Source organism: Erpetoichthys calabaricus, chromosome 18 (genome assembly GCF_900747795.2).
Source record: "Erpetoichthys calabaricus chromosome 18, fErpCal1.3, whole genome shotgun sequence".
Classification (NCBI taxonomy): domain Eukaryota; kingdom Metazoa; phylum Chordata; class Cladistia; order Polypteriformes; family Polypteridae; genus Erpetoichthys; species Erpetoichthys calabaricus.
In genome coordinates, this window is record NC_041411.2 from 59,061,558 (window position 1) to 59,089,323 (window position 27,766).

General features: G+C 38.3%; 1 protein-coding gene across 1 annotated transcript in view; it reads right to left on the reverse strand.

The window, feature by feature from the left end:
• Positions 1–25,955, reverse strand: part of LOC114668435 (nuclear pore membrane glycoprotein 210-like) — a 367,033-nt gene extending 341,078 nt beyond the window's left edge. The window contains 2 exon segments of the mRNA XM_051921542.1: positions 23,826–23,962; positions 25,673–25,955. Coding sequence (XP_051777502.1) covers positions 23,826–23,962; positions 25,673–25,830 — 295 coding nt within the window. The 5' untranslated portion in view covers positions 25,831–25,955.
• Positions 25,956–27,766: the final 1,811 nt, after the last annotated feature.

The window sequence follows — 27,766 nt, forward strand, 5'->3', positions numbered from 1 at the left end:
TACATATAATACATATATATACATATCTACATATATACATATATATATACATATAGACATCCACATATATATAAATATATATATATACACATAAACATATATATACACATACATATACACACATACATATACATATATACATACATATATACACATACATACATACACACACACACATATATATATATATACTAGCAAAATACCCGCACTTCGCAGCGGAGAAGTAGTGTGTTAAAGAGGTTATGTAAACATATATATACATAAACATATATACATATATATATATACATATACACATCCACATATATATATACATATATCAACATATATATATACATACAGACACATATATACATATACATATTTGTATATCTACATATATATACACATATATACATATGCATATTTGTATATCTACATATATATACACATATATACATATACATACATATCTATCTACATACATACACATATATCTATCTATCTATATATATATATATATACACATACATACATACATATCTATGTATATATATATATATATATATATATATATATAATATATATACAGTGGTGTGAAAAACTATTTGCCCCCTTCCTGATTTCTATTCTTTTGCATGTTTGTCACAAAAAAATGTTTCTGATCATCAAAACACATTTAACCATTAGTCAAATATAACACAAGGTAAACACAAAATGCAGTTTTTAAATGATGGTTTTTATTATTTAGGGAGAAAAAAAATCCAAACCTACATGGCCCTTTGTGAAAAAGTAATTGCCCCCTTGTTAAAAAATAACCTAACTGTGGTGTATCACACCTGAGTTCAATTTCCGTAGCCACCCCCAGGCCTGATTACTGCCACATCTGTTTCAATCAAGAAATCACTTAGATAGGAGCTGCCTGACACAGAGAAGTAGACCAAAAAGCACCTCAAAAGCTAGACATCATGCCAAGATCCAAAGAAATTCAGGAACAAATGAGAACAGAAGTAATTGAGATCTATCAGTCTGGTAAAGGTTATAAAGCCATTTCTAAAGCTTTGGGACTCCAGCGAACCAGAGTGAGAGCCAATATCCACAAATGGCAAAAACATGGAACAGTGGTGAACCTTCCCAGGAGTGGCCGGCCGACCAAAATTACCCCAAGAGCGGAGACGACTCATCCGAGAGGTCACAAAACACCCCAGGACAACGTCTAAGAACTGCAGGCCTCACTGCCTCAATTAAGGTCAGTGTTCACGACTCCACCATAAAAAGAGACTGGGCAAAAACGGCCTGCATGGCAGATTTCCAAGACGCAAACCACTGTTAAGCAAAAAGAACATTAGGGCTCGTCTCAATTTTGCTAAGAAACATCTCAATGATTGCCAAGACTTTTGGGAAAATACCTTGTGGCCTGATGAGTCAAAAGTTGAACTGTTTGGAAGGCAAATGTCCCGTTACATCTGGCGTAAAAGGAACACAGCATTTCAGAAAAAGTACATCATACACACAGTAAAATATGGTGGTGGTAGTGTGATGGTCTGGGGTTGTTTTGCTGCTTCAGGACCTGGAAGGCTTGCTGTGATAGGTGGAACCATGAATTCTACTGTCTACCAAAAATCCTGAAGGAGAATGTCGGGCCATCTGTTCATCAACTCAAGCTGAAGCGATCTTGGGTGCTGCAACAGGACAATGACCCAAAACACACAGCAAATCCACCTCTGAATGGCTGAAGAAAACAAAATGAAGACTTTGGAGTGGCCTAGTCAAAGTCCTGACCTGAATCCAATTGAGATGCTATGGCATGACCTTAAAAAGGTGGTTCATGCTAGAAAACCCTCAAATAAAGCTGAATTACAACAATTTTGCAAAGATGAGTGGGCCAAAATTCCTCCAGAGCGCTGTAAAAGACTCATTGCAAGTTATCGCAAACGCTTGATTGCAGTTATTGCTGCTAAGGGTGGCCCAACCAGTTATTAGGTTCAGGGGGCAATTACTTTTTCACACAGGGCCATGTAGGTTTGGATTTTTTTTTCTCCCCTAAATAATAAAAACCACCATTTACAAACTGCATTTTGTGTTTACTTGTGTTTATTTGACTAATGGTTAAATGTGTTTGATGATCAGAAACATTTTGTGTGACAAACATGCAAAAGAAAAGAAATCAGGAAGGGGGCAAAGTTTTTCACACCACTGTATATATATATATATATAGCTGATTACCCAGTGGATTCGCTCACTGAGTGCAAGAGAAAAAAATAAAATGTATGTATAAAATAAGTTTAATTGCCAAATTTATTTTTCCACAAATAAAGGGCACTTACAATAACATAGAATCAATATAAACAACATTAACATCATTATCATATGAGAATATGAAGTAATATATAAGAAGCACATTGCATATAATATAAATTATTAAACAGTAAAATGTTCTTCTATAATACGCTACCGTGGCTATTCGTTTGTCTGTCCAGGATTTTAAATCACCTGTAGCTCGCAAACCATTTCACCTATTGACTTGAAATTTGGTACACATATACTACGTCACGTCTACTATTCGCTTTCCCACACATATGAACACATATATATATATATATATATATATATATATATATATATATATATACACACATACATATACACACACATACACATATATACATATTCATACATAGTGCGTTGCAACACGGGCTGTGATTGTTACATGGGAGAGAGACGACAAATCACAGCTTCTCGCTTTCTAATCGGGCTTGTGATTGCTGCTTTGACGGATGCCCAGATCCCACAGTATTTCCCTCTTAGGAGAGGCGTTAGGCAAGTGTAATTGAATAGCGGTGCTGCAAGTTATTGCTCTTTTTATCTTTATTTTATTTTATTGTAGAGTCAACTCACAGCTGCGCGCACCAGTGCGTGCGTGGCAGATGCGTACGGCTGACGTTTTCATTGACTACCACCTCCGGTAATCATTCTTGAGGCAGATTGAAGACTTAAGTGCCAGCTTAACTGAAAAATTAAAGAAAACATACTAAGTTTTAAAAAAAATCAGTTTTAACGGGAAAAGATGCCGACGAAAGAAGAGAAGCAGCGGGACGCTAGGGTGAAGAGCTGCTCATTAAGCAGCAAGCGCATCAACCTCTGAGCAAACGAATGGTAAACGTACAGAGAAAGAGGATAAATACTATGAATGGTCATGTCAAGTATATTCACTCCACGTTATCGTGCAGTGCGCTGTTACTGGTATTTTGATAAAAGAATCCGAATAACATATAAGAAGCGTATAAATTATTAAACAGTAAAACATTAACATTTAAGAAGTAAAGATACATTGAGTACTACTGTAGTGCTTTCGGGTATAGTACATTTTTTGTTTGCCCATTACATGCATAAATGTATACATTTTTTGGTGTACCTACCCAAGAACACGCGACATGACCCGGCAGTTAAAAATTTATCGCTCCAGCATTTTAACTCTGTTACAAAGTCATCTAATATGGTATTGCAAACGGCAGCGGGAGCGTTTCTATAAACTCAATTTAAACTTACTGTTTACACCGTGCTTTGAAGATGCATAGTATGCGACACGTGTTTCGCCGTAATTGTGGGCTCATTAGGAGTACACAGTCACTGCACTCCCTTACTGGAATCGATCCTCGGACGTAGAGGCGAAGCCCCTAACGTTGTGCTACGGCGTGTGGTTCGTTCATTTGACAGCATGTAGATCGGGTAATTACATTGCAGGCATTTGTAGTCTGATTCACAATCTGATTGTATGGGTGGTTACCTACCAGGTAACGCTTGTGGTTGGTGAGCAAGTCGGCTAACTTCTGCTACGGTGCCCTCTTTCAGTTGCGAGAAGCAGATCATACAATGGTTGAAATAGTTTAATATATATAGCAAAATCACCGCGCTTCGCAGGGGCGAATATGGTATTGCAAACGGCAGCGTTTCTATAAACTTAATTTGAAGTTACGGTTTATACCGTGCTTTGTTTCATATACTTTTCCTACTTTATCAATTGTGTAATGTGTTTTTGAACAGGTTTGATTCATGGAAGTGATCACTCCTGCTGCGTTCAGTCACTTAACGTGAGCCGCTCTCTTGTGTGATGTTGCGATGTCCACGGGTTTATTTCATGTTAGCTAAGACCCGGCAGTTAAAAGTTTCTCGCTACAGCAATTTTAACTCTGTTACAAAGTGATGCAAACTCTCGTTTATACCTCGTGTCTTCTCATTAAACTTGTATCTCGCGAATATAGCATTGCAAACGGCAGCGGGAGCGTTTCTATAAAGTTAATTTAAGGTTAGGTTTATACCGTGCTTTTTTATACCTCGTGTCTTCTCATTAAACTTGTATCTCGCGAATATGGTATTGCAAACGGCAGCAGGAGCGTTTCTATAAAGTTAATTTAGACTTACGGTTTACACCGTGCTTTTTTATACCTCGTGTCTTATGAAGATGCTTGTATGCGTCACTCACTCGCTTCTTATTGTTTCACTGCCTTGTCAATTGTGTAATGAGTGTTTTCTTCAGCGCTCTTTGGGGCTCCTCCTTCTTTTCTACGTACTGAGTTCACAGTCAGTTCACGTGATTACGTGGGAGGCGTGATGACGCGACACGCAACTCAGTCTCCTACGGCCATCTTGCTGCCTTCCATTACAGTATATGGACAAAAAAGAGGTTCCAGTTATGACCATTACGCGTATAATTTTGAAATGAAACCTGCCTAACTTTTGTAAGTAAGCTGTAAGGAATGAGCCTGCCAAATTTCAGCCTTCCACCTACACGGGAAGTTGGACAATTAGTGATGAGTGAGTCAGTCAGTCAGTGAGTGAGTGAGTCAGTCAGTCAGTCAGTGAGGGCTTTGCCTTTTATTATTATAGATATATATAGATGTATATATATATAGATGTATATAGAGATATAGATATATATAGATGTATATAGAGATATAGATATATATAGATATACATATAGAGATATAGATATATATAGATATAGATATACATATATATGTATATGTATGTCTATATATATATATGTAAGCTTATAAGTACTGCCTTACTTCTCTTTAAGAAAGGAAGATGTAATGATACTTGATTTAAACGATTCCATGTCTTGGTGGGTTTGCGTAGCTTATTGTCAATATCTTTACACCTGTTTTTAAGACTTATTGACTGAAACGGCTTTCACAAAAAAAGTTAGGGCTTTGCTACAGGATACACCCTCCACAAGTTAAGCAAGTAAAAATAAAATATATATTTCTGTTTTATTTAAACCTTTTAAGTTCATATGCATAGCCCCATTTGGCTGTTTAAGTTTTTTTTTTTCTTTCTTCAGTAATATTAAATCTCCTTAAAGAAAAAGAACATATGCATTTTACTTTTTTTGTATCTCTTTAGTAATATTTTAGTGTAAAAGGATAACAGTATTTAAACCTTTTTATGTATCTCTTTAGTAATATGGAGTTTGCATGTTTCTCCCCGTGTCTGCGTGGGTTTCCTCCGGGCTCTCCGGTTTCCTCCCACAGTCCAAAGACATGCAGGTTAGGTGGATTGGCGATTCTAAATTGGCCTAGTGTGTGCTTGGTGTGTGGGTGTGTTTGTGTGTGTCCTGCGGTGGGTTGGCACCCAGCCCAGGATTTGTTTCCTGCCTTGTGCCCTGTGTTGGCTTGGGATTGGCTCCAGCAGACCCCCGTGACCCTGTGTTTCGGATTCAGCGGGTTGGAAAATGGATGGATGGATATTTTACACAATGTTGAAAAATTAATAAGAAAGCTACATATTTTGGCAGCTGCTGCTTTAATTTTCAATGAAATGAAAAAAGCTCTCCAAGAGAAAACCTCAATGAAGAAGAAACAGTTTGCACTATCTAAAAAGGAGAAACCCTCATTTATAAAGGTTTGCTGCAGATGACTTGACTGAAAATAAATTAATACTTCCTATGTGTCTAATACATATTTATCTATTTTACTTATGCCTTTATTCTAGCAACTTGCAACATCTGAGGTACAATTTGTTACATTACTTTTGTTTTTTGCAGCACAGGCAGGTGAAGTGACTTCCTCAGGGTCACACAGTGGTGTTAGTACCAGGATTTGAACTGACAAGCTCCGGGTTTGCTGAAATATTACTGAAGAAAGAAAAAAAAACGAAAACGGGCAAATAGGGCTATGCATACAAATGTCCATCCATCCATTATCCAACCCGCTATATCCTAAATACAGGAGCCTATAACTAGATATGTATATATACAGTATATATATATATATATATATATATATATATATATATATATATATATATATATGTGAATGTATGTATGTATGTATATATGTATGTCTATATTTATATGTATATATAAATATGTAGATATGTAAATTTGTATATGTATATATATATATATATGTATATGTGGATGTGTATATGTATATACAGTAATCCCTCCTCCATCGCGGGGGTTGCGTTCCAGAGCCACCCGCGAAATAAGAAAATCCGTGAAGTAGAAACCATATGTTTATATGGTTATTTTTATATTGTCATGCTTGGGTCACAGATTTGCACAGAAACACAGTAGGTTGTAGAGAGACAGGAACGTTATTCAAACACTGCAAACAAACATTTGTCTCTTTTTCAAAAGTTTAAACTGTGCTCCATGACAAGACAGAGATGACAGTTCCGTCTCACAATTAAAAGAATGCAAACATATCTTCCTCTTCAAAGGAGTGCGCGTCAGGAGCAAAGCCTGTCAGAAAGAGATAGGAAAGCAAACAAATCAATAGGCCTGTTTGGCTTCTAAGTATGCGAAGCACCGCGGCACAAAGCTGTTGAAGGCGGCAGCTCACACCCCCTCCATCAGGAGCAGAGAAAGAGAGAGACAGAGTTTGTTTTTCAATCAAAAATCAATATGTGCCCTTCGAGCTTTTAAGTATGCAAAGCACCGTGCAGCATGTCGCTTCAGGAAGCAGCTGCACAGAAGGTAGCAACGTGAAGATAATCTTTCAGCATTTTTAGACGAGCGTCCGTATAGTCTAGGTGTGCGAACAGCCCCCCTGCTCAATCCCCCTACGTCAGGATCAGAGAAAGTCAGCGCAAGAGAGAGAGAGAGAAAAGTAAGTTGGGTAGCTTCTCAGCCATCTGCCAATAGTGTCCCTTGTGTGAAATCAACTGGGCAAACCAACTGAGGAAGCATGTACCAGAAATTAAAAGACCCATTGTCCGCAGAAATCCGCGAACCAGCAAAAAATCCGCGATATATATTTAAATATGCTTACATATAAAATCCGCGATGGAGTGAAGCCGCGAAAGGCGAAGCGTGATATAGCGAGGGATTACTGTATATGTATATGTAGATATGTGTATATGTAGATATGTATATATATGTATATATGTTTATGTATATATATATGTTTACATAACCTCTTTAACACACTACTTCTCCGCTGCGAAGCGCGGGTATTTTGCTAGTATATATATATATACACACACACACACACACACACATATATATATATATATATATATATATAAATATATATATATATATATATATATATACATATCTACATAATTAACATCCGGCGCCGCCGAGAGTGGCAGCCTTTTCAGCAGCTCCGTGTATGACTGTATGTGTACTTTTCTACTTTTATTTTTTACTTTTATTTTTGTATTTCTATTTTTATTTATTGATCACTCCTATTACTTTATTACTTTATCGTATTAATTTATTTTATGTGGATTCGTTCCCTGGACACACTTACTTTTACAATGTGGGCATGGAGTTTTACACACCAAGACTCGCCTTTGTGAATTTCCCATTGGGATTAATAAACTATCTATCTATCTACATATATATACACACATATATATATATATATATATATATATATATATATATATATATATATATATCTACATATATATATACACATATAGCTGATTACCCAGTGGATTCGCTCACTGAGTGCAAGAGAAAAAAATAAAATGTAGTATGTATAAAATAAGTTTGTTAATTGCCAAATTTATTTTTCCACAAATAATGGTGTGCACCATACTAAGTTATCGCAACACAAAAACTAACTTAATCAGTTTTAACGGGAAAAGATGCCGACGAAAGAAAAGAAGCAGCGGGACGCTAGGGTGAAGAGCTGCTCATTAAGCAGCAAGCGCATCAACCTCTGAGCAAACGAATGGTAAACGTACAGAGAAAGAGGATAAATAACATGAATGGTCATGTGAAGTGTATTCACTCCACGTTATCGTGCAGTGCACTGTTACTGGTATTTTGATAAAAGAATTTGAACAACATATAAGAAGCGTATAAATTATTAAACAGTAAAACATTAACATTTAAGAAGTGAAGATACATTGAGTACTACTGCAGTGCTTTCGGGTATAGTACATTTTTTGTTTGCCCATTACATGCATAAATGTATACATTTTTTGGTGTACCTACCCGAGAACACGCGACATGACCCGGCAGTTAAAAGTTTCTCGCTCCAGCAATTTGAACTCTGTTACAAAGTCTCGTTTATACCTCGTGTCTTCTCATTAAACTTGTATCTCGCGAATATGGTATTGCAAACAGCAGCTGGAGTGTTTCTATAAACTCAATTTAAACTTACGGTTTACACCGTGCTTTGAAGATGCATAGTACGCGACACGTGTTTCGCCGTAATTGTGGGCTCATCAGGCGTACACACTCACTGCACTTCCTTATGGGAATTGAACCTTGGACGTAGAGGCGAAGCCCCTAACGTTGTGCCACGGCGTGTGGTTCGTTCATTTGACAGCATGTAGATCGGGGTAATTACATTGCAGGCATTCGTAGTCTGATTCACAATCTGATTGTATGGGTGGTTACCTACCAGGTAACGCTTGTGGTTGGTCAGCAAGCCGGCTAACTTCTTGAGTCGGAGTTGTTTAACGGCAATTCTGGCTCTTTTTCTACGACAGCGGCGGGTGCGTTTGTGTCTCCGAGGGGCATTCAGCTCACTGATACAGGTGAACACCGACGTCCAGGTAAGAAGTCAGGAGATGAATAAAACAAAGGTGGAGGTTCACATAAAATCCCATCAGGAGATGAAAATTGAGAGGAATGCAAGCCAGAAAATATGTTGAGTAAAGACTCACGATCGCAGGACAGTGGCCGTTGGGATAAACTAAAACATAAAAACAAAGTTAAAACATAGACTAGCGAGACGAGCAGACAGCCAGCCACAGCAGTCGGTGCCATCTTCATTCATTCTTCATTCGTGTACATGACAATAAACTTCTTGTATCTTGTAATGCTTTTGTCAAGACACATTTCCTGCTCTCTCAGCTATTATAAATTTTAACGTTTCCCTCACTTTAAGTTCCCAATTAAAGAAGACATATTATATCCAAATCTTATTGAAGAATTTCATCACGATGGGTTATCAACAGAAAAAATGAATACACGGGTAATCCAAGCACCGAGAAACAATGAACTCAAATGAATTAACGCACAAAAATTTCAATCGGTTACACAGCAAATTGGTTAAATACGTATCAATAGACTATGCTGAAACAGTTGGTGGTGATCGTGTGGAACATGAAAACATCAACTTACAATATTGTGAAGAATAACTACAACCGTTAACATCGTCCAGTCTTCCACCGCACAAGTTACTGTAGAAAGAAGGATGTATCTAAGAAAGGCAATGTAGTAAATCTTCCCCCCGGATAACATTAGACAACAAAGGAGATCTTGATATGCTATTCGTATTAAAATGTTAACAGTTTCCCATTAGAATAGCTTTTGCAAAGTCAATTAACAAATCTCAGTGCCAAACATTCTAAAAAGTCATTTTTTTTAATAGAGAGAAAGAAACGAAATTCAATCATGGGCGGTTATACGATGAAAGTCCAAACACAGAACCAAAATTCAAAGTGATATTGACAAAAATTTAATTAAAAAAATTGTTTTTACTGAAGTTTTACAGTAAAAGTGTAAGTTTAAAAAATATTTCAAAGCCAAACAGAATGAAATCATATTACTCAACGAATAACTAATGCAACATGAAACATAATTTACTTTCAAATTATTATATTTTACTATTTTTTTATGGTTAATTAATTGGTGTAATATAAAATAGATAGTTCTATTAAGCATATGAAACAATTCCCATGAAAATAACAATCTGTTAAAATTAATAAAATTAACATCTGCATCCCCATACGCGAGCGGCAGAACTGCAAAGAGCATGTAGTGCCGGCCCAGGGGTTGGCAAGCGAAGCGAGCAGGGGGCAAAGTCCCCAAGTAATAATAAAGAGAAATGTATTTCTTGTATAGCCCAAAATCAAACAAACCTCACTGAGATTAACAGACTATTTTCTGCCAGCCTTAATTTATTAAGAAGACAAGAAAAAATTTTCCATAAATGTCTTGTAGGAAAAAAAATGGAAGAAATCTTGGAAAGGAAAAATCAGAGAGAGACCCCCTTCAAAATAGGTTGGGTATACAATGGGTGTCAACAAAGGGGTAAATACAATACACAAAAAAGAACACAAATAATCCTCTTCACAGATAGCCAATCTATCATTACCACTTCGGAAATACAATAAGAAGAAACTGCTTTGTTCTTTTACAGTGTTCTTCACCAGTTAATACATATCAACAAACTGTTATTATAAAGTGTATTGAAGTGACAAACATATTACACATTAAAAAGTGGTGAATATGATGTACAGACTGTATTTCATTCCAATTTTTAAGAGGACTGATGCTGTGCATTTCCACTTAAGAATTTTGTTAGTTAGTCATCTGAAGTGACAAACATATTACCTAAAATCTGGAATAGCCTGCCAATAGGAATTAGCCAGGCTAATACAGTAGAGCACTTTTAAAAACTGCTGAAAACACATTATTTTAACATGGCCTTGTAATAACTTCAGTGTAATTTAAATCCTGATACTCTGTATATCCAATTCATTATAGTAACTATTCATGGTGGCTCTAAAATCTGTACTAACCCCTACTCTCTCTTCTGTTTCCTTTTCCGGTGTCCTTTTGGTGGTGCATCTACTCAAAGCACCGTGATGTTCCAACAGTGATGGATTAATAGCCAGAAGTCTGCATGACCACCATAATCAAGTCCTTCCGTGAGAACCCTAAATACAAAGAGGACTATTTCATTTATGTTAGGTAGAATGCCCAGAGGGGACTGGGTGGTCTCGTGGCCTGGAACCCCTACAGATTTTATTTTTTTCTCCAGCCGTCTGGAGTTTTTTTTTGTTTTTTCTGTCCCCCCTGGCCATCGGACCTTACTCTTTTTTTTTATGTTAACTAATGTTGTCTTATTTTAATTTCTTATTTTGTCTTTTATTTTTCTTTTCTTCATTATGTAAAGCACTTTGAGCTACTTTTTGTATGAAAATGTGCTATATAAATAAATGTTGTTGTTGTTGTATTACACATTAAAAAGTGGTGAATATGATGTACAGACTGTATTTCATTTCAATTTTTAAGAGGACCGATTCTGCGCATTTCCACTTAAGAATTTTGTTAGTCATCAATTTATATCAGCTACCTGTTGTAAATTCTCAGGGAACTGGCAAACAGGTAAAGAATATCTCAGCCAAGCATTATTTTGTTCTCTCTGTTGTGCTGACAGCCATTAATTAACTGGCTACTGAAGCGCTACATCTAGTTTTTGTATGGTGTGGGTGCACATACATAAAACATATCATGATTTTGCCAACATTAAAAAGATAATTTGCAGCAGTGACTTGTTCTCCTACCATCATGTTTGCTGCACTCGTGTTGTAGTAAGAACACTTAGTGAGAATGTAATCTTGTCATTATGTGTACCAGGTAATAGTGGTAATAGGGACTACCTGCTTAAATGTTGTCTCTTATGGCTTTCCTTGACCCCCAGAATGCAGGAGAGGCTCTATAATGTCTAACATGAATTGATACTCTTAGTATGCTCCATACATGGATGTTTCAGGGTGGCATTTGAAGCGCTTTCACTTAAGCATATTTACAAGTTGATTGTAATTTATAAAGGGTAAATTGTATAGAAATGTGCTTACAACAGGTTTTAAAAATCTGACTTATTTGGCAAACACATTCTCTTTTGTTTTTGATGTGTGCATATTTTTACACTTGAATACCAACAATGTTCCAGGAATGAGGCCCCAGGTCTGTAGAATAGGGTGGGTTTGGCATTTTTTCAAACTTCAGATTTCAGTGTCACTAAGCAGTCTTTGCCTCCCGTGTGGTGTGAGTGGGAGTGCTGGTATGAAGCAATTTTTCTTGCTGCTTTTACCTAATTGACTGCTTTAAATACCAAAGCAAAGAAGCATAGCACTGACCAGATACATGGGCCTTATTAGGGATGATGCTACATTTTAGAAGTCAACTCTCCTAAAGTTTCTGCTATCTCATGTGTAGTCACTGTTTCATTTTCCATTGTAGTTCACTCTATTATGGAAAATATTTCCTGTTGTTGTTGTAATTGAAGATAAGCAAGATCTTGGCTCATATTTTAAAAAATATCCCATTACAGTGGACCTTTGTAAAAAAAAAAAAAAACAATATAAACTGAGCATGATCTTGAAGTTTGGTTTCTGCTTAACGTTAGTCACACAGCATCTCTTTCTAATAATAACAGACTTATTAATCAAAGAAAAGCTTAGCTTAGCTATAGCAGATCTGTTGACACATATGTGATCAAATGAATCATGATATTTCTAGGCCAGGATTTTTCAGCCTTTTTTTGTTGGTATACTATGTTCAGGAATTGGTCTTAATTTGTTAAGTGCTCAACACCTACTAGGCACAAATGAATGATGTATTTGTTATAATAGGAAATTAATTCAATTAGCCTTGATAACAAACCTTCTCCCCTGACAGTCCATAGATCCTGTTGTGAATAATACTTTGGCCCACCAGACCATCAACTTTGGGAACCTTGACTTCATCTCAATGCCAGACTCGGTAATGTTAAATAAATTGAATCCAATATTTGTGGGATTTCCATGACACAAATTAGATATGACTGGAATATTTACATACAAATCCATCTTACGTGGAATGTATGCTCTACTCATGTGTTGTGACATAGAACAAAAAAGGTGGATCCCTGCATGATTTTTCTGCTGATTCTCTTCAATTTTCTAAATTTTAAAAGGAGCATTGTGTTATTGTGAATTCCTTAATTGAGAGAAGAATCTAGATACACAACAGGATCCATGAATGGTGAAACAGTATTGTTAGCTGCCTTGATGACTCTAACTGCCTGGAGAACCTTTGAATAACATTTGAATATCTGTACAATTGATCTTCCCCATGCCTTTTTCCTCAATCATGTTGCAATGCATGACACTAATATAATCCAACCAACGTTCTTAAAAAAAAAATCTGATATGACTATTTAAACTCAGACTTCACTACCACAGATGAAAGCAGAGTGTATCTGGTCTCAAAAAAATCATACACCTTGTGGTTTTGGCTGTTCACACCAAAATCCAATCTGTGTCATATATGTGAAAGAAGCAGAATCAGTTCACATCAGAGTGGCAGTGTAAATGTGTTGCCAGTTTTCATACTGGAAATTGTGTTGTGTGTTTTAGTTTTACCTACTACTCTAGTTGCTTGTTCAAAAAAGTCTAACTCACTGGTTTGATAGGATCTTCCTCTCACAAACTCATGCTTGGAATTTTTTGATACATTATTTTCAAATAGACAGTCTTGTGATTTACTTATGACTACAATTTCAAAAGTTTTTCACAAGACTGAAGTAAAAACTATTCATCTAGAAGTACTGTGGTTAATTTACCCTTCCTTATGTTTAATTGAAGTCTTATTTGTAACATTTCAGTCTCCAAAATGTTGTCACATTTCCTGTTCAGTAAATGTTTATAAACATCTTCTTATATAGGCACCGTTTAAACTAAAAGAAAACCTTAATTTTCTCTGAAATAAGCTGAAACTGACAAAAATATTTGATATCCACAATTTCTTAAATCACATTTAACTGAACACAAAAAATGCTTTTGATTTATGAGTGAACATATTATTATAAATAATTAAAGAAATGAAAGGGACATGGACAAAAATTTTGGTACCAATAACTTAATATTTTGTAGCACAGTTTTTGTGACAATAACTGCCATCAAGTGCTTTCTGCAGGTCTTAGTGAGATTTCTACACTTCTCGAATGCTTCTTGGCCCACACTTCTTCAGTTCTCAAAGGTTTGAGAGTCCCAGATCCCAGCTCTTTCCATGGCTGTTGAATGGGATTCAGATCGGGAACTCATAGCAGGCCACTTTACAAAAGTCAGATGTTTTCTTCTACTCCATTCTTGGGTGCGTTTGAGGTATGTTTCATGTTGTTATCCATCTGGTCGACCCATGATCTTCGACAATGACAAAGCTTTCTGACACTAGACTTTAAATTTCACCCCAAAATACCCTGATAGTCTAATGGTTTTATTGTGCTCTGTACAGGCAGCAAAGCAAACACAAAACATCACAGACAGCCCTCCATGATTCACAGTAGTGAAGATGTTTTTGCTTTTGTGGCACCCGGCTGGGGTTCCTACCCGGACGGGATGCCCAGGAGGACCGGAGGAGGGCTTGTGCCTCCTCCAGAACACGAGGGGGCGTCCGCCCTGGTTGCTTTGGGGGCCACGGGTACAGAGCATGGAAGCTCAACCCTGTAGGGGCCCGTGGTCACCGCCAGGGGGTGCCCCGATGCCTTGTGAGTCCTGGACCTCAGTACTTCCGCCACACCGGGAAGTGCTGGGGGGAAGAGTATTGGGGACACCCGGTGGACTTCCGGATACACCAACAGAGCTTCCGCCACACAGGGGTGTGACTACAGAAGCCCTTAGGATGCGCCTGGAGCCCATCCGGGGTGAATAAAAGGGGCCGCCTCCCTCCAGTCAGGGGCAAGAGTCGGGTGGAAGAGGACGAAGCTTGGTGGAGAGGAGTGGAGGCGGACCAGAGACTCTGAAGGGCATTGTGTTGTGGCCAGGACTTAAGGGGTGATTGGTGCTGCGGCACTGGGCTGTGTGCACTATTCTATTGTAAATAAACGTGTGTTGGGTGAAACTATGACGTCTATCTGTCTGTGTCCGGGCTGTTCCCCACACTTTGAAAACTTTTTTTTTTTAATGTAAACAGAGTTGATGTGATTTATTGAAAAAGCTCTTGTTCTGTTTAATTTCTCTCAACCCCAGCGCTTATTTGTGTTTCCCCTTTAGAAACGAGGTCTTTATTGTTTTTTAACATGGAGCCTGTTTTCATCCAGGCAGCAATGGATGGTGTGACTTGAAACTGTTCTACCCTTTCTCTGCAATCCTGGTTCAATTTTCCTCATGAGGCCACCTCCAGGGATGTCAGCTACAGTCACACGGGCTTTATACCCTTGATAATATTGGCAATAGTTGTCACCAGAACATCAGGATCTTTAGAGATGGGCTTATCGTCTTTACATTGACCTTGCTCTGTTGCTATTGTCTGTCTTGGCCCCTCAGATGACTCTGCTTTTCTTTCTTTTTCCAGTGTATCATGTGACACAAAAAAAACGAGTGAGTTCTTCTCTCCATTTAAACTAGATGAAAGAGTGATTACAAGGTTGAAGGCATCTGTGATAATAATTAAATGATATTAGTCTACCTGAAGGATCACTGCAAGACAATTATTTCTTATAATCTCTAAAGGGTTCCAATAAATTGTCCTGGCCATTTTGTAAAGTTGTTGTAGAATAAGCAAGAATTTAGTTCTTTTCATGTCTTTTTAAAAATTTGTTTCACTGCAAACAAAAGAAATTCAGGTATGGATGACAAAAAAAAACTTTTAAATTCAACACTTTTCAGGAAGAATGATGTATTATTTGAATAAAATGGGGACATACCAATATTTTGCATCATGTCTGTATACTCTAATAAGGCAAATGCTCAGCTTTATTAATTGCAGCCTGCAACACGCAAGATTCAACAAGATCTGTGCCTTAGTATTACCGTGACCAGCCCAGTAAATTGAGGTCATTTATCTAGTACAACATCATGAGATAGTAGTCCATTTTAATGTCTTATACATGTTAACTGTTAACTTTAAACTGTTATCTTCAACCTTTCCCTCAGTCAGAGCATCATTCCGTTCTGCTTTAAGACTACGATCATCATCCCCCTTGCTAAAAAAAGCCCACCCACCTGCCTGAATGATTACTGGCCGGTAGCACTCACTTCAATCATTATGAAGTTTTTTGAGAGAGTGGTGCTGGCCCACATTCAGAGCATCTGGAGAACAAAGACTTCTACGTCAGGATGCTGTTTGTTGACTACAGCTCCACCTTTAATACGGTTATCCCCCATAAACTCACCCATAACCTGTCTGCACTTGGCCTGCACCCCACCCTCTGTGACTGGCTCATACACTTTCTGACTGGCAGGCCCCAGTCTGTCAGGATTGGTAATAGGATTTCAGATTATCACAAACGCAGGCACCCCACAGAGATGCGTCCTCAGCCCCATTCTCTACACCCTGTTCACCCACGACTGTGTCGCCTCACACAAAGATAACATCATCCTAAAGTTCACAGATGACACCACAGTGACAGGACACGTCACTGGTGGGGACGAGGAGACCTACAGGAGTGAGGTGGCCAGTCTGGTGTCATGGTGTGAGGACAACAACCTCACCCTCAACACAGACAAGACAAAGGATATTATAGTGGACATGAGGAAGGAGAGGAGACCTCACCGGCCTCTGTTCATCCGAGGGCTTGAAGTTGAGAGGGTGAGCAGTATTAAATGCCTGGGTGTCTACAACAGTGAGGACCTCACTTGGACACTTAACACCACACAGCTGGTCAAGAGGGCTCAACAGTGGCTGTACTTTCTGAGGAGGCTGAGGAAGTTTGGTATGTCGACTAAGATCCTCAGCATCTTTTACAGCTGTATTGGCTGAGAACATCTTGACCAGCTGCATCACCGTGTGGTATGGCAACATGACTGCTATGGACCGCAAACGCTTGCAAAGAGTGGTAAAGACTGCTGAGAAGATCACCAGGACTCCACTGCCCCCAGTCTGCAGAGCATCTACAACTGCAGAGTCCGCAGGAGAACTGCCTCGATCCTCAGGGACCTCACCCACCCCAAACACGAACTGTTCACACTTACACCCTCAGGCAGGAGGTATAGAAGTATGAAATGCAGGACTTCCAGGCTAAAGAACTCTTTTCTTCCCCAAGGCCATTAGACTCCTAAATAACTGACTGGAGTTTATAACTATGGTTCACCTCATTCTATCTACCTCACACAACTGTATTTGACTTGTCCATCACACACCTACCTGCACATTACACTTTATACTTCTATTCTGTTTTTATGCTTTATGCTGCCTTTGTTACTAATTATTTATTTGCTACTTATTATTTATGTTTATATTTATACGTTGGTTTGTTAACCATTGGCATTTGGTGTGGACAGCAACGAAAGAATTTCATTTCATCCTGATCTTCAAGTACACCTTTAAAGAGGCGATAAAGACTTAACATTGGTACTATAGAAACTGACAGCCTATCTTGAGCTCTGTCTATGACTTCAGCTAGCATCAAGAAGGGTGTACTTTTAGTGTTCATACTAGCGATAAACAGGCAGGTTTCACGTGCTTATAACCTGTTTATGAAATCTGTATCAAGCCCAAAAACACTGGTATAAAACTTATTATCATAGTTCTCACAGGTTCAAGTTCAAGTTTATTGTCATATGCACAGACTTTTGACCAGCAGCATCCTAGCAATCCCTGTGCTGTGATTTACTGCACACAAAATAATGCAAAGATGGTATAGGCCTCAAAATATCCTAAACTAGACCAACACTCATCTGGTGTGGAACCCACAAAGCAGGTTTCATCCCAGGCAGCCTGAGCCCAAACGCAACAGGCAAGCTTCAAGGCCTGAACCGGCTCAAAATGGGGAACTGGCTTTAAAAGTTCAAATGTCCCAAAAATATACATTTACGTGACTCAGAGGAATGGAAACTGCTAAACTTATGGTTTAAGAGAAAAGTCTAACAAAGAATATTTATAAATGGAGGAATTTAGTATAACATAATAAAAAAGAAACAAACCAATGATAAAGGTAAAATAAGGGCCTAAAGGATTTACTTAAAAAGAAAATCCAAAACAAACAAGTCCAAATATGAAATCTGGACACTAAATCCAAAGTCAAGACACAAGAAAATCACAAAAACAGAAGATTCAATGAAATACTCACAATAAATCTTTCTGCACCAGTGATAAAGATACTCTGAGTGTATTCAGACAGTTATTTCAAGCAGGTAAATAGGTTCCTGTTCAATTGTTACCCTGTCAGGTTCAAACATGTGAGACACTGCATCTATCTTAGTGTTATGAACACCAGGAGGAAATTAAATGGATTAAAAAACATAACCGGTGAGCCGGTCTTCAAATAGATTCAATTCTATGATAATTGAAGATCACAAATTCATGAAAAGTCCCCTCCATCCAATGCCACCATTCATCCAAAGATGTTTAACAGCCAACAATTCACAATCCCCTAAGTCATTAATCTGTTTAACAGTTGATCATTTTCTGGAAAAGAAGGAACAGGAATGAAGTCTGCATGAATCAGGAAAATGCTGACAGAGAATAGAATGCACCCCTCATGCTGGAGGCATCAACCTCCACTATAAAGGTAATGAAATGTCAGGGCGATGCAGAATAGCCATATAAGTTAGTCTAGATTTAAGAGTCTTGAATGCTAACTGAGCCTCTAGCCTCTGGAAGCTCCGATTCATTTATTAACTCTCCCCACAGCAAGTACAGTAACAAGAAGCTTAAAACTCTCTATTATATAAAAAAAATGTTGGGACAAGACGAGACCTGTTCAGAGAGATGAGATGTGACTTTCTCAGAAAGACACTTTCACGTCCCGCGAGACGAAATTTAACCACACCCAGGGTCGGAAATAGACAAAAGAGTAGATGACAAAGTAAAACGTCGTTAAGAATTCAAAAACGTTGGCATAATACACATGCAGAGCAGGTTAGAGATAATGGAAGTAGGAAAATTCGAAAGTCTCAAAAAAATGATAGTGTCACACATGTGCGAATAGGAGGCAGCTGAAGAGCTTAACAACTAGTAGTAACGCATCTGTTCAGGGGGCGGCAGGGTGCACTAACTCTTTTTTCTGCAGACCTTTCCCGGGAAATCCCACCAGGAGCCGCTGCCTCAGCTCGGGACACAGCACTTCTGGTCCCGGGCCTGAGGATGAAATTATTTCCGGTCCTGGCCCCAAGAACGACATCACTTCCAGTCCCGGCCCTGAGGATGACATCACTTCCCCCAGACTCCCTATAAAACCTCACTCCCTTCCACTGGATTTCAGTTCTGTTTTGGACTCTGTCTTGTAAACATTACTCGCTATCCAACCTTGGGTGGCTGCCCCAAATCTTAGCAATGTCTGGTGTCCTTTCTTGTCACAATAGTAAAGATCGCATTAGCGCAAACAAATGGTAATTATTACTCTGTGAAATAATGGAACAGCGAAAAGAGATCAAATATATTGTTCGGTTTTAAACTTTAAGTTAGAGACTTGTAGGTTGTCTAATTCATGTTGCCAGGAGGGGACAGTTCCATCTCTCAATTAAAAGAATAGAAAATCTTCCTCTTCATAGGGGCACGCCTCGGGATCGGGACCCCCAACAGGAGCAGAGGATGTCTGGGCGAGAAGAGAGACAAGGCAGTGAGACAAAAGGACAGCTGCTGTACAGGCTTTTAAATGTTCGAAGCGTCGCACGAGATGCAGCAGCAGCAAGCCAGCAGCTGTTTGAGCAAAGTGGAGGTAAACAAAAATATTTGTTTCCAATTGTATCACTGTTTAAGAAGAGCGACCGCGTCTCCTTGGGGTGCGTTCAGCCCTCCTCTTCACAACTCGAGTGGCAGAGATGCAAAGCGGGGGGCGGTGGGGGATGTTTTTTGGTGAGTGAAGCGAACATGGGGCAAAGCTCCCTATTCTTCTATAAAAATTAGCAAGGCTGAAAATTGCAGCGACCTTGTCAGGATCCATTAGAATAGAGGAGATGGAATAATATGCAGACAGGTTTTATCACATCATGCACTCCACTGCATGCTGTCTTTGTGTTAAGATTGATTGTAATTGTAATTGTAATTGATTGTAAAAAATTCTAAATAATATAATTTTCTGCTGCCCCAATATCATAGCCAAAATGTTTTTAATTATTGCAGGGAGAAGAAAACCTTTTACATTGGGCTTGGCTATGTTGACCTATTTTCTAATACTACGAGAGGGGCACCTTTTCAATGCCTGTTACCCCTACGTCAAACTTTACTTTTATTTCTGTCCTGATCTTTGCTTTCCTTAGAATCCCCCCATTCCTTTTTAAGGAGCTGTACTTTAGTTGCCAAGTCATCATAGATGCTGAAATAGTCTGCTATGGCAAGTTCAGTAACTATTTACCTTAGTGATGGGGGTTCTGAAGTTAATAATTTAATTTCAAAAGAATTATGTTCTCTCTCAGGGTCCCCCATTTTTTGGATCTCATATATTGTCCTGTTTCAACAGACAGCAAATATTTCTTTGTAGAGGACCAGAAGAAAATCATAAATTAGAGCAGTGCATGAAGAGTGAACCGGGAATCAAGCCTATCTTTCATCAATGCAAGGAGCTAAACAAGCATCAAAGCAAACAGAAAAATAACTCTTTCAACCAGAAATGATTGCTAGAAATAATGCAGTTTTATCCAATCTGGAATACAACATAATGCAAGAGCCAGTCGTTGGATGTCTGGGACACATTGTCATTGCAACATTAATGCTGTTGCCAGAAAACTGCTATGCCCACAAGAGCAACAAGATGGTATTGCATGGTGACGTTAAAAATAATTAACTGTTTATTGAATTGCTAACATGAAAATTGAATTTGTCAGACGTCAAAACCCCACAAAAGATGTGTAGATTGTACCAATCATTTCAGATAGGTACAAGAAAAACTAAATAATAAAATCAATCCTGACTTAAACATAACAATATTAACAAAAATGACATAATCTGACAAACAATTGAACAATAATACTTCAAAATGAACAGAAACAACAATCCATATTACTAACCGAGAATGCTAAACCGGATGGACTCAGGGACATCCGGCCATGGGCCGTAGCCGCAAAAAGAAAGAAATGAGGGGCCGTGAGAGGCGGATGAGGGGCCGCAAGAGGCGGACAAGACCACAGAAAAAAGGAGTCAAAGAAATGAGGCGCCAAGAGCACAGAAAAAAGGAAAAGGCACAGAAAAAAGTAGTCAAAAGCAGGCGCCGCACGAAACCCATTGCACACGAAACTAGCACACAAAAAAAAGAAGACGCTCGCGCACAACAGCAAGGCACCCCCCCCCCACAGGCACCGGACGGGACACACACCAAGAGGGGGAGTTAACAAGCCCCTGGAACACAAAAAAAAAGAACACAAAAGCACCCCACACACCCTACAAGCAACGGACGGGACACACACAATAGAGGGGAATTCAACAAGCCCCTGGAACACAAAAAGAAAGAAGACGCTCGCGCAACAAAAATCATCACCCCCCCCCCCCATCAATAAGAAGTGACACCCAAAGCCACATATCTAAAGGAAACGTCCATATTACACATACGTCATCTCAACACCTTCACACTAGGCAGCATAGGTGGATCTCCTTACAATAAAGCACTATTAACCGTTCAACTGCAGAAAAGGCTCCATATTAACAGTGAGTGCGATCCTCCTTATTACTTATCCATATTTCGCACGCTGAGGAACAAACAAGACATGAATACACGATCACGGGTACAAAACGATTCGGATCGGATAACGGGACCCAAACACACGAACACGAATGAAACAAGAAAATACACGGCGGCGCATACAACGCGCAAAGGAAACTCCGGGAGAAAAAATGTCTCGGATCAAAAAAGGCAAAGCTCAAGTGACCCCGTTACAGAGACGTGCCCAAATGGACAGACACAATGAACGTAGACGCATACAGCGCGCGTCTCAAAGTACTGCATCGAAGCAAGCACGATTTCAAAAGAAAGAGCTCGCGTCTCAGACATACAAAAAAGGGAGCGGAGACAGAATAAATGAACGCAGACGTGTACAACGCGCATATAACCTGCCACAAAACAAGCAAGCAAGACTCCAAAAGCAGAGAACTCAACTGACCGACATACAAAAACGGACAAGGCTCGATACAAACAATGCACGCCGTAGAGTGAAACGGACTTTTCGCAAAGCGGAGGCGAATCAATTAAAAGTAAAAAATAGCGCGTCACAAATAATGGACATGCAACAACGTGGCACTCAAACGCCACAAGCAAAACATGCCCGTCGCGGACATCAACACCAGACACCTGCTAAACGATTACGCCAGTTGGCTGACAACGCCTTCAATAATGAGTCCACTATTGAGGAAAATTCATTGGGATTAATGAATGTCATTTGCAATCATTGTCTTTCACTTAACTTCCCAGAAGAAACAACTGGCAATACAAATAATGAATTTACACGTTGTTGTCAAAAGGGGCAGATTAGACTGCCTCCTTTACATTCATATCCTGAATATCTACAGAAGCTTCTAACTAACGATGTGCCTGAAAGTAAAAACTTTATGAACTGCATTAGATCCTACAATAGTTCATTTGCTTTTACATCTACCGGAGTACATATCAGGCCACCAAAAGGCAATGGCCCATACTGCTTTCGCATATGTGATTAACACAACGCACTATATTATGTCCAAAAAATATTAATGTTAATCACATTAATAACCAGGTCATTTCATTACTTCCTGGAGAGACATGGCTCTTTCTAAGCTCTGACAAAGTTGACTCTTGTGACGACAATGAACATCTGAATTTCCCCTTAGAATATCTGAACACTATTAACCCGGACGGATGACCACAACACAACCTTACCCTTAAAAACGGAACAATAATCATGCTATTAAGAAACCTTAACACTAAACAGGGTTTATGCAATGGCAAACACTCTATTTTTTATTTATATAGGCATCATCCAAACATACACACTATTCTATTTCTAATTCATACATCTCACTCTTTGTCATGCCCCAACGCCAGGGGTTGGCGAGCGAAGCGAGCAGGGGGTGGAGCCCCCAAGTAAAAAAGAAACAAACAGTGGCAGTAACTTAACTCTCTAATGGTTTATCTTTACTTAACAGATATTTCTCAGACTATAAGATCACACACCATAATTACATTGGACCTTTGCGTATTTAGAAAGGGGGTGGCTTCTGCCCTCAAAATGTCAAGTACCAGGCTGGATCCAGGACAGAAAAACCTTTCTTCAACTAAAAACATCCATCCATTATATCCTAACTACAGGGTCACAGGGGTCTGCTGGAGCCAATCCCAGCCAACACAGTGTGCAAGGCAGTAAACAAACCCCAGGCAAGGCACCACACACCAAGCACACACTGGGAACAATTTAGAATTGGCAATACACCTAACCTACATGTCTTTGGACTGTGGGAGGAAACCCACGGGGAGAACATGCAAACTCCAGGAAGCGAACCTGGGTCTCCTAACTCCTACCACTACGCCACCCACTAAAAAACAATGTACTAATTACTTTTAACTGTTGAAGTTTAAATTCACAATAAAGAAGCTCATTTGCACAAAACAATGTGTTTAAAGATATTTAGAAATCAACACAAAATCTAGTAGAAAACTTCATACAAATATGACGGTTTCAGACTTTCTCTTCTTATACTTTCTTCTTTCTCTAGTGCATTACAAAACATGTTCAAGTGAATGCCAGCAATTACTTACAAAGGTCTTCGGCTAGGATAATACTTGTCAGCCTAGCTGGCTGTGTAGACCGCACCTGTAGGATTGCTTTCTGAGAACATTGACGCTCATCTGAATAAACTGCAGTCACAATAGCAACATCCGGTCTAGTTGAAGTCCTGCAAGAGTACATAGAATGGTATTTCAAATCTTGCGATCGATCAATCGATAGATAGATAGATAGATAGATAGATAGATAGATAGATAGATAGATAGATAGATAGATAGATAGATAGATAGATAGATAGATACTTTATTAATCCCAAGGGGAAATTCACAATAAAGTCATACACGGAGCTGCTGGAATGGCTGCCACTCACGACGGCGCCTAAGAGCTTCCCTCTGAAGCTATAATCCTGATAGCATTTAGACAAACAGAACAGCTGTCTATGTAAAAGGATGCTTCCAAGTTTATGAGTCCCACTAAAATGTGTGTTTAGTTATGAAATTTTTGTTTAAAGAAAACTAGTTCATATTCTTATAAAATTAGTTATTAAATCAATTTCTATGTAGTATTGAGAGTAACTGATGCATGTAAAGAGGGGAGAAATGTTATGTGTACAAGTAACTTTCAATTCAATAAGATGTAACACATTATTCAGCAGTTGTGACAGCAACTAAGCTTTGAGGAACTGCTGACTAATGTTTTTTTTTTCAAAAACTGCTTCAAGTGATCCATGTTTATTGGCTGTCGTCTTACAATGAGGTAGCAGCACTAACTCTGTATTCCTCCATAGAGGAAATTATACTTGAAAGCACAAGATATAAAGAAAAATAATATTCTAACCTTTGTCTTTAAGGACATTATACATCATACTGAGTCTCTCTTCTTCAGTCTATACCTTAATGTTAAATTTAAAAACTACTTCACTGGGTCATGAAAAATAAATTAAGAAAAGTATTCCTTTTTATCATAATTATTTGTAACATTTCATTTACATTATTCTTCTGCAGAGAAAGTAATATACAAGAATTTTTGTGTAATTTTACAATTTTACATTGAGTACTTTCAGTTAAAATCCTGAAGAGAATATTTACTTCCTTATTGTTCTTCCCTCATACATATTGAAAATGTTTTTATGATCACCCTATTAGCGGTCTCTTAAGTGAATGAACTCCAAAGCAAATAGAAATTCAGGCCTTTCAAACTATTTAAAGAATGTTCTCCATTTCACTAGCTGACGTCAAAGCAGATTTAGACAATATATATCCTGAGATTTTTATGAAGACCAATTTATTTAGTTGAAATCCGAACTAACAAATGTAGTGTAAAGGAGGACATGGATGCACTGGCAACCAATCCCTACTTCAAAACAGGTTCTAAAGACACTTTTGTGTACAATACCTTAACAGGCTTTTGTGCATCTTCTTTTCCACAGCACCACCCGATACAAGATGACATTCTTCCTCCTTACCCTTAGCTAATTCTGTCCAGGTGAGTTTTGCAGTCACTCTGCTCCTAACTCTGACTCAACTAGCAGGGTCTTTTAAACCAAGATCAAGGAGTACTTCAAGTACAACACTGGCCTATTGTGGAAGTACTTCTGGGTCAGACAGATGAGAACAGGGAACTCACACAGTCAAAAGCTCCCTGCAATAAACTCTTGGTGCCAGATGTAGGTTGTCTTTCAGCTTATTTGGGGATCATATTGCCTATCCAAGGTGCTCTCCACTACACTTCTGTTATATTGGCAACCTGTCTGGGAAAGGGTAAGGTCAACCAGTCATCCATGTTCTCCTTTACAGGATTTTTAAAATACCAAAAATGTTATTTTGAAAGCTTAGTAACAGTAAATCAATAAAAAAAAGAGAAACTTATATATACTTACCACCTGTAGCAGCCATCTGTTGCTTCTAACATGAAACTGATCCTTGTGCTATGAGCTAAAGGTAACAGAACTTTGGGAATATTGAGTTTAGATGAACCACAAAAAGTCTGGAACATAACCAGACTTATGAATAAAGTACATAGCCTAGCAACTTCCATGCTCAACACTGTGTTAAAGTAATTGTAGTTCGCTGGTGATCTTTTCAAGATGACATAGGCAAGCTCTCATGTTTCTAGAGGAAAAGGCTTCTTCTCTGCCCAAGATTTCCTCTTCACCACTGTTTTCTAACAGGTCAACAAATAAACACCATGTTTAGTACCTAAACCTTGTTCGCCAATTGCAGCAGATATTTTTTCCTGTTGCGTACAACATCTTTAGTGCTATTCTGATATAAAAATTGACAGTGAAAAAAAGCAAATGTATCTTAAACTTGAAACAAAGTAGAAAATAAAATTATAGAACTGTGTCTGCAAAACAGTTGGTACCAACACAAAAAAGATATTATAGATGAAATACTGAAATAAAAAAACAACTATATGATCTTTATAGTTCATACATTATTAAAAGAATCACATTATTTGACCCTAAAAATAACGTTGTGAAATAGTTCCCTGTATATTTCGTAATATGTAAAAAATAAAAATTACAAATTGAATAAAAACTAAAACTGGCTCACCTAACTCTCAAAGCTCCATAATATTTCTGCTGAGGAATGTTCTAGTGCTTCTGAGACTATTTTAATTGTATGGGAGTAATAGGGGAATACGACTAAAATGTACTGAGAGAATATTAGTAAAGCAAGAAGATATAAGTATAAAAAATTTACTTTTATGAGACACAAAGGTTTATGATATTTTACATTGTTCAAATGAGCTGTGGTATTTATCAGGTTTATTGAATAGGCTTTTACTTGCTATGCACTCTTACCCCTTCATAAAGTACAATCCACACATTAGGTCAGAATATACTTTTTGGCCAATGAGACATTAAGAAAAAAAAAACCTGAAATGGACAAACACAGTATAACACAGAAAGTACTGGTGTTTTTACAACACAAATAATACTTCACTGAATTCCACTTGTTTACTAGATTAGTATCAATGCCTGAATCATATCCTGTGAGGATGGAATGTATGAAATACCAGAAGCCATATATGGTAAGTTGAATGTAAATGTCATGACTTGAACTAGCAGATAGATATAACATTTAATAAAGGAAAAGGGCATTTTGTTTGCATGAAAAAATCCTGTTGTCCCTGTTGTTTGACTTTTGTGGTACTTCGCCCTCATGACAATGGAGCTTTAACAACTGTCTGTACATATTTACAGCAATTAGTACCAGCATTCTTAAGCAGAGCAGTGCCCTTGTCAGTTAAAACAAACATAGTGGCTCTCCAGGAAACTTTTTGCTGCTGCAGACATTTTCTTAAAGTGAGTCCCAAATTGGCAATGTTAAATTCTGTGTGCTAAAAGAAATAAGAGCAAGGGTTCATAGAGACATTGAAAAGTGGGGTTTTACTGCTGCCAAAGAGAGGTGGAAAGCACTGATGGATTAGTGTGCTTTCAAGGATTGGGGGGTAAAGAAAATCTGACATTTATATATAAGAGACTGTTTTCCTGCTATGATGTAATTTGTATATAGTTATTGAATAGTTGTTTTTTGTATAGGTTTGAATTTAGAAATGAAATGTATTTAAAAAATATCACACCACAAAAAGAAAATAGAGCAGGCACTAGAGAAATCAGAAACTCTTATGACAATAAATTGCAATAGGACTGAACACAAATAATTGCCATTGGTAGAGTACCTTGTTATTTTGAAGAAAAAGAAGCACAGGTTTGGGAGTATGCACTGGTACAGTGTGTTGCCGCACCCACCACACAACAAAACAACTTGGAATCCTGGTTGGCCACCCCCCAGGCAGGCACGTGATCCAGTCCCATCCTCTGGAAATGACCCAATATCTGCCACAACCAGGTGTTATGTGGGCATCCTCTTGGCCTGGTCCAGCCACTCGGGTCCTCAACAATGAGGATCCTGCGAGCTGCATCACCCTTGGAGAATCGCACCACGTGGCTGTAGTGCCGTAACTG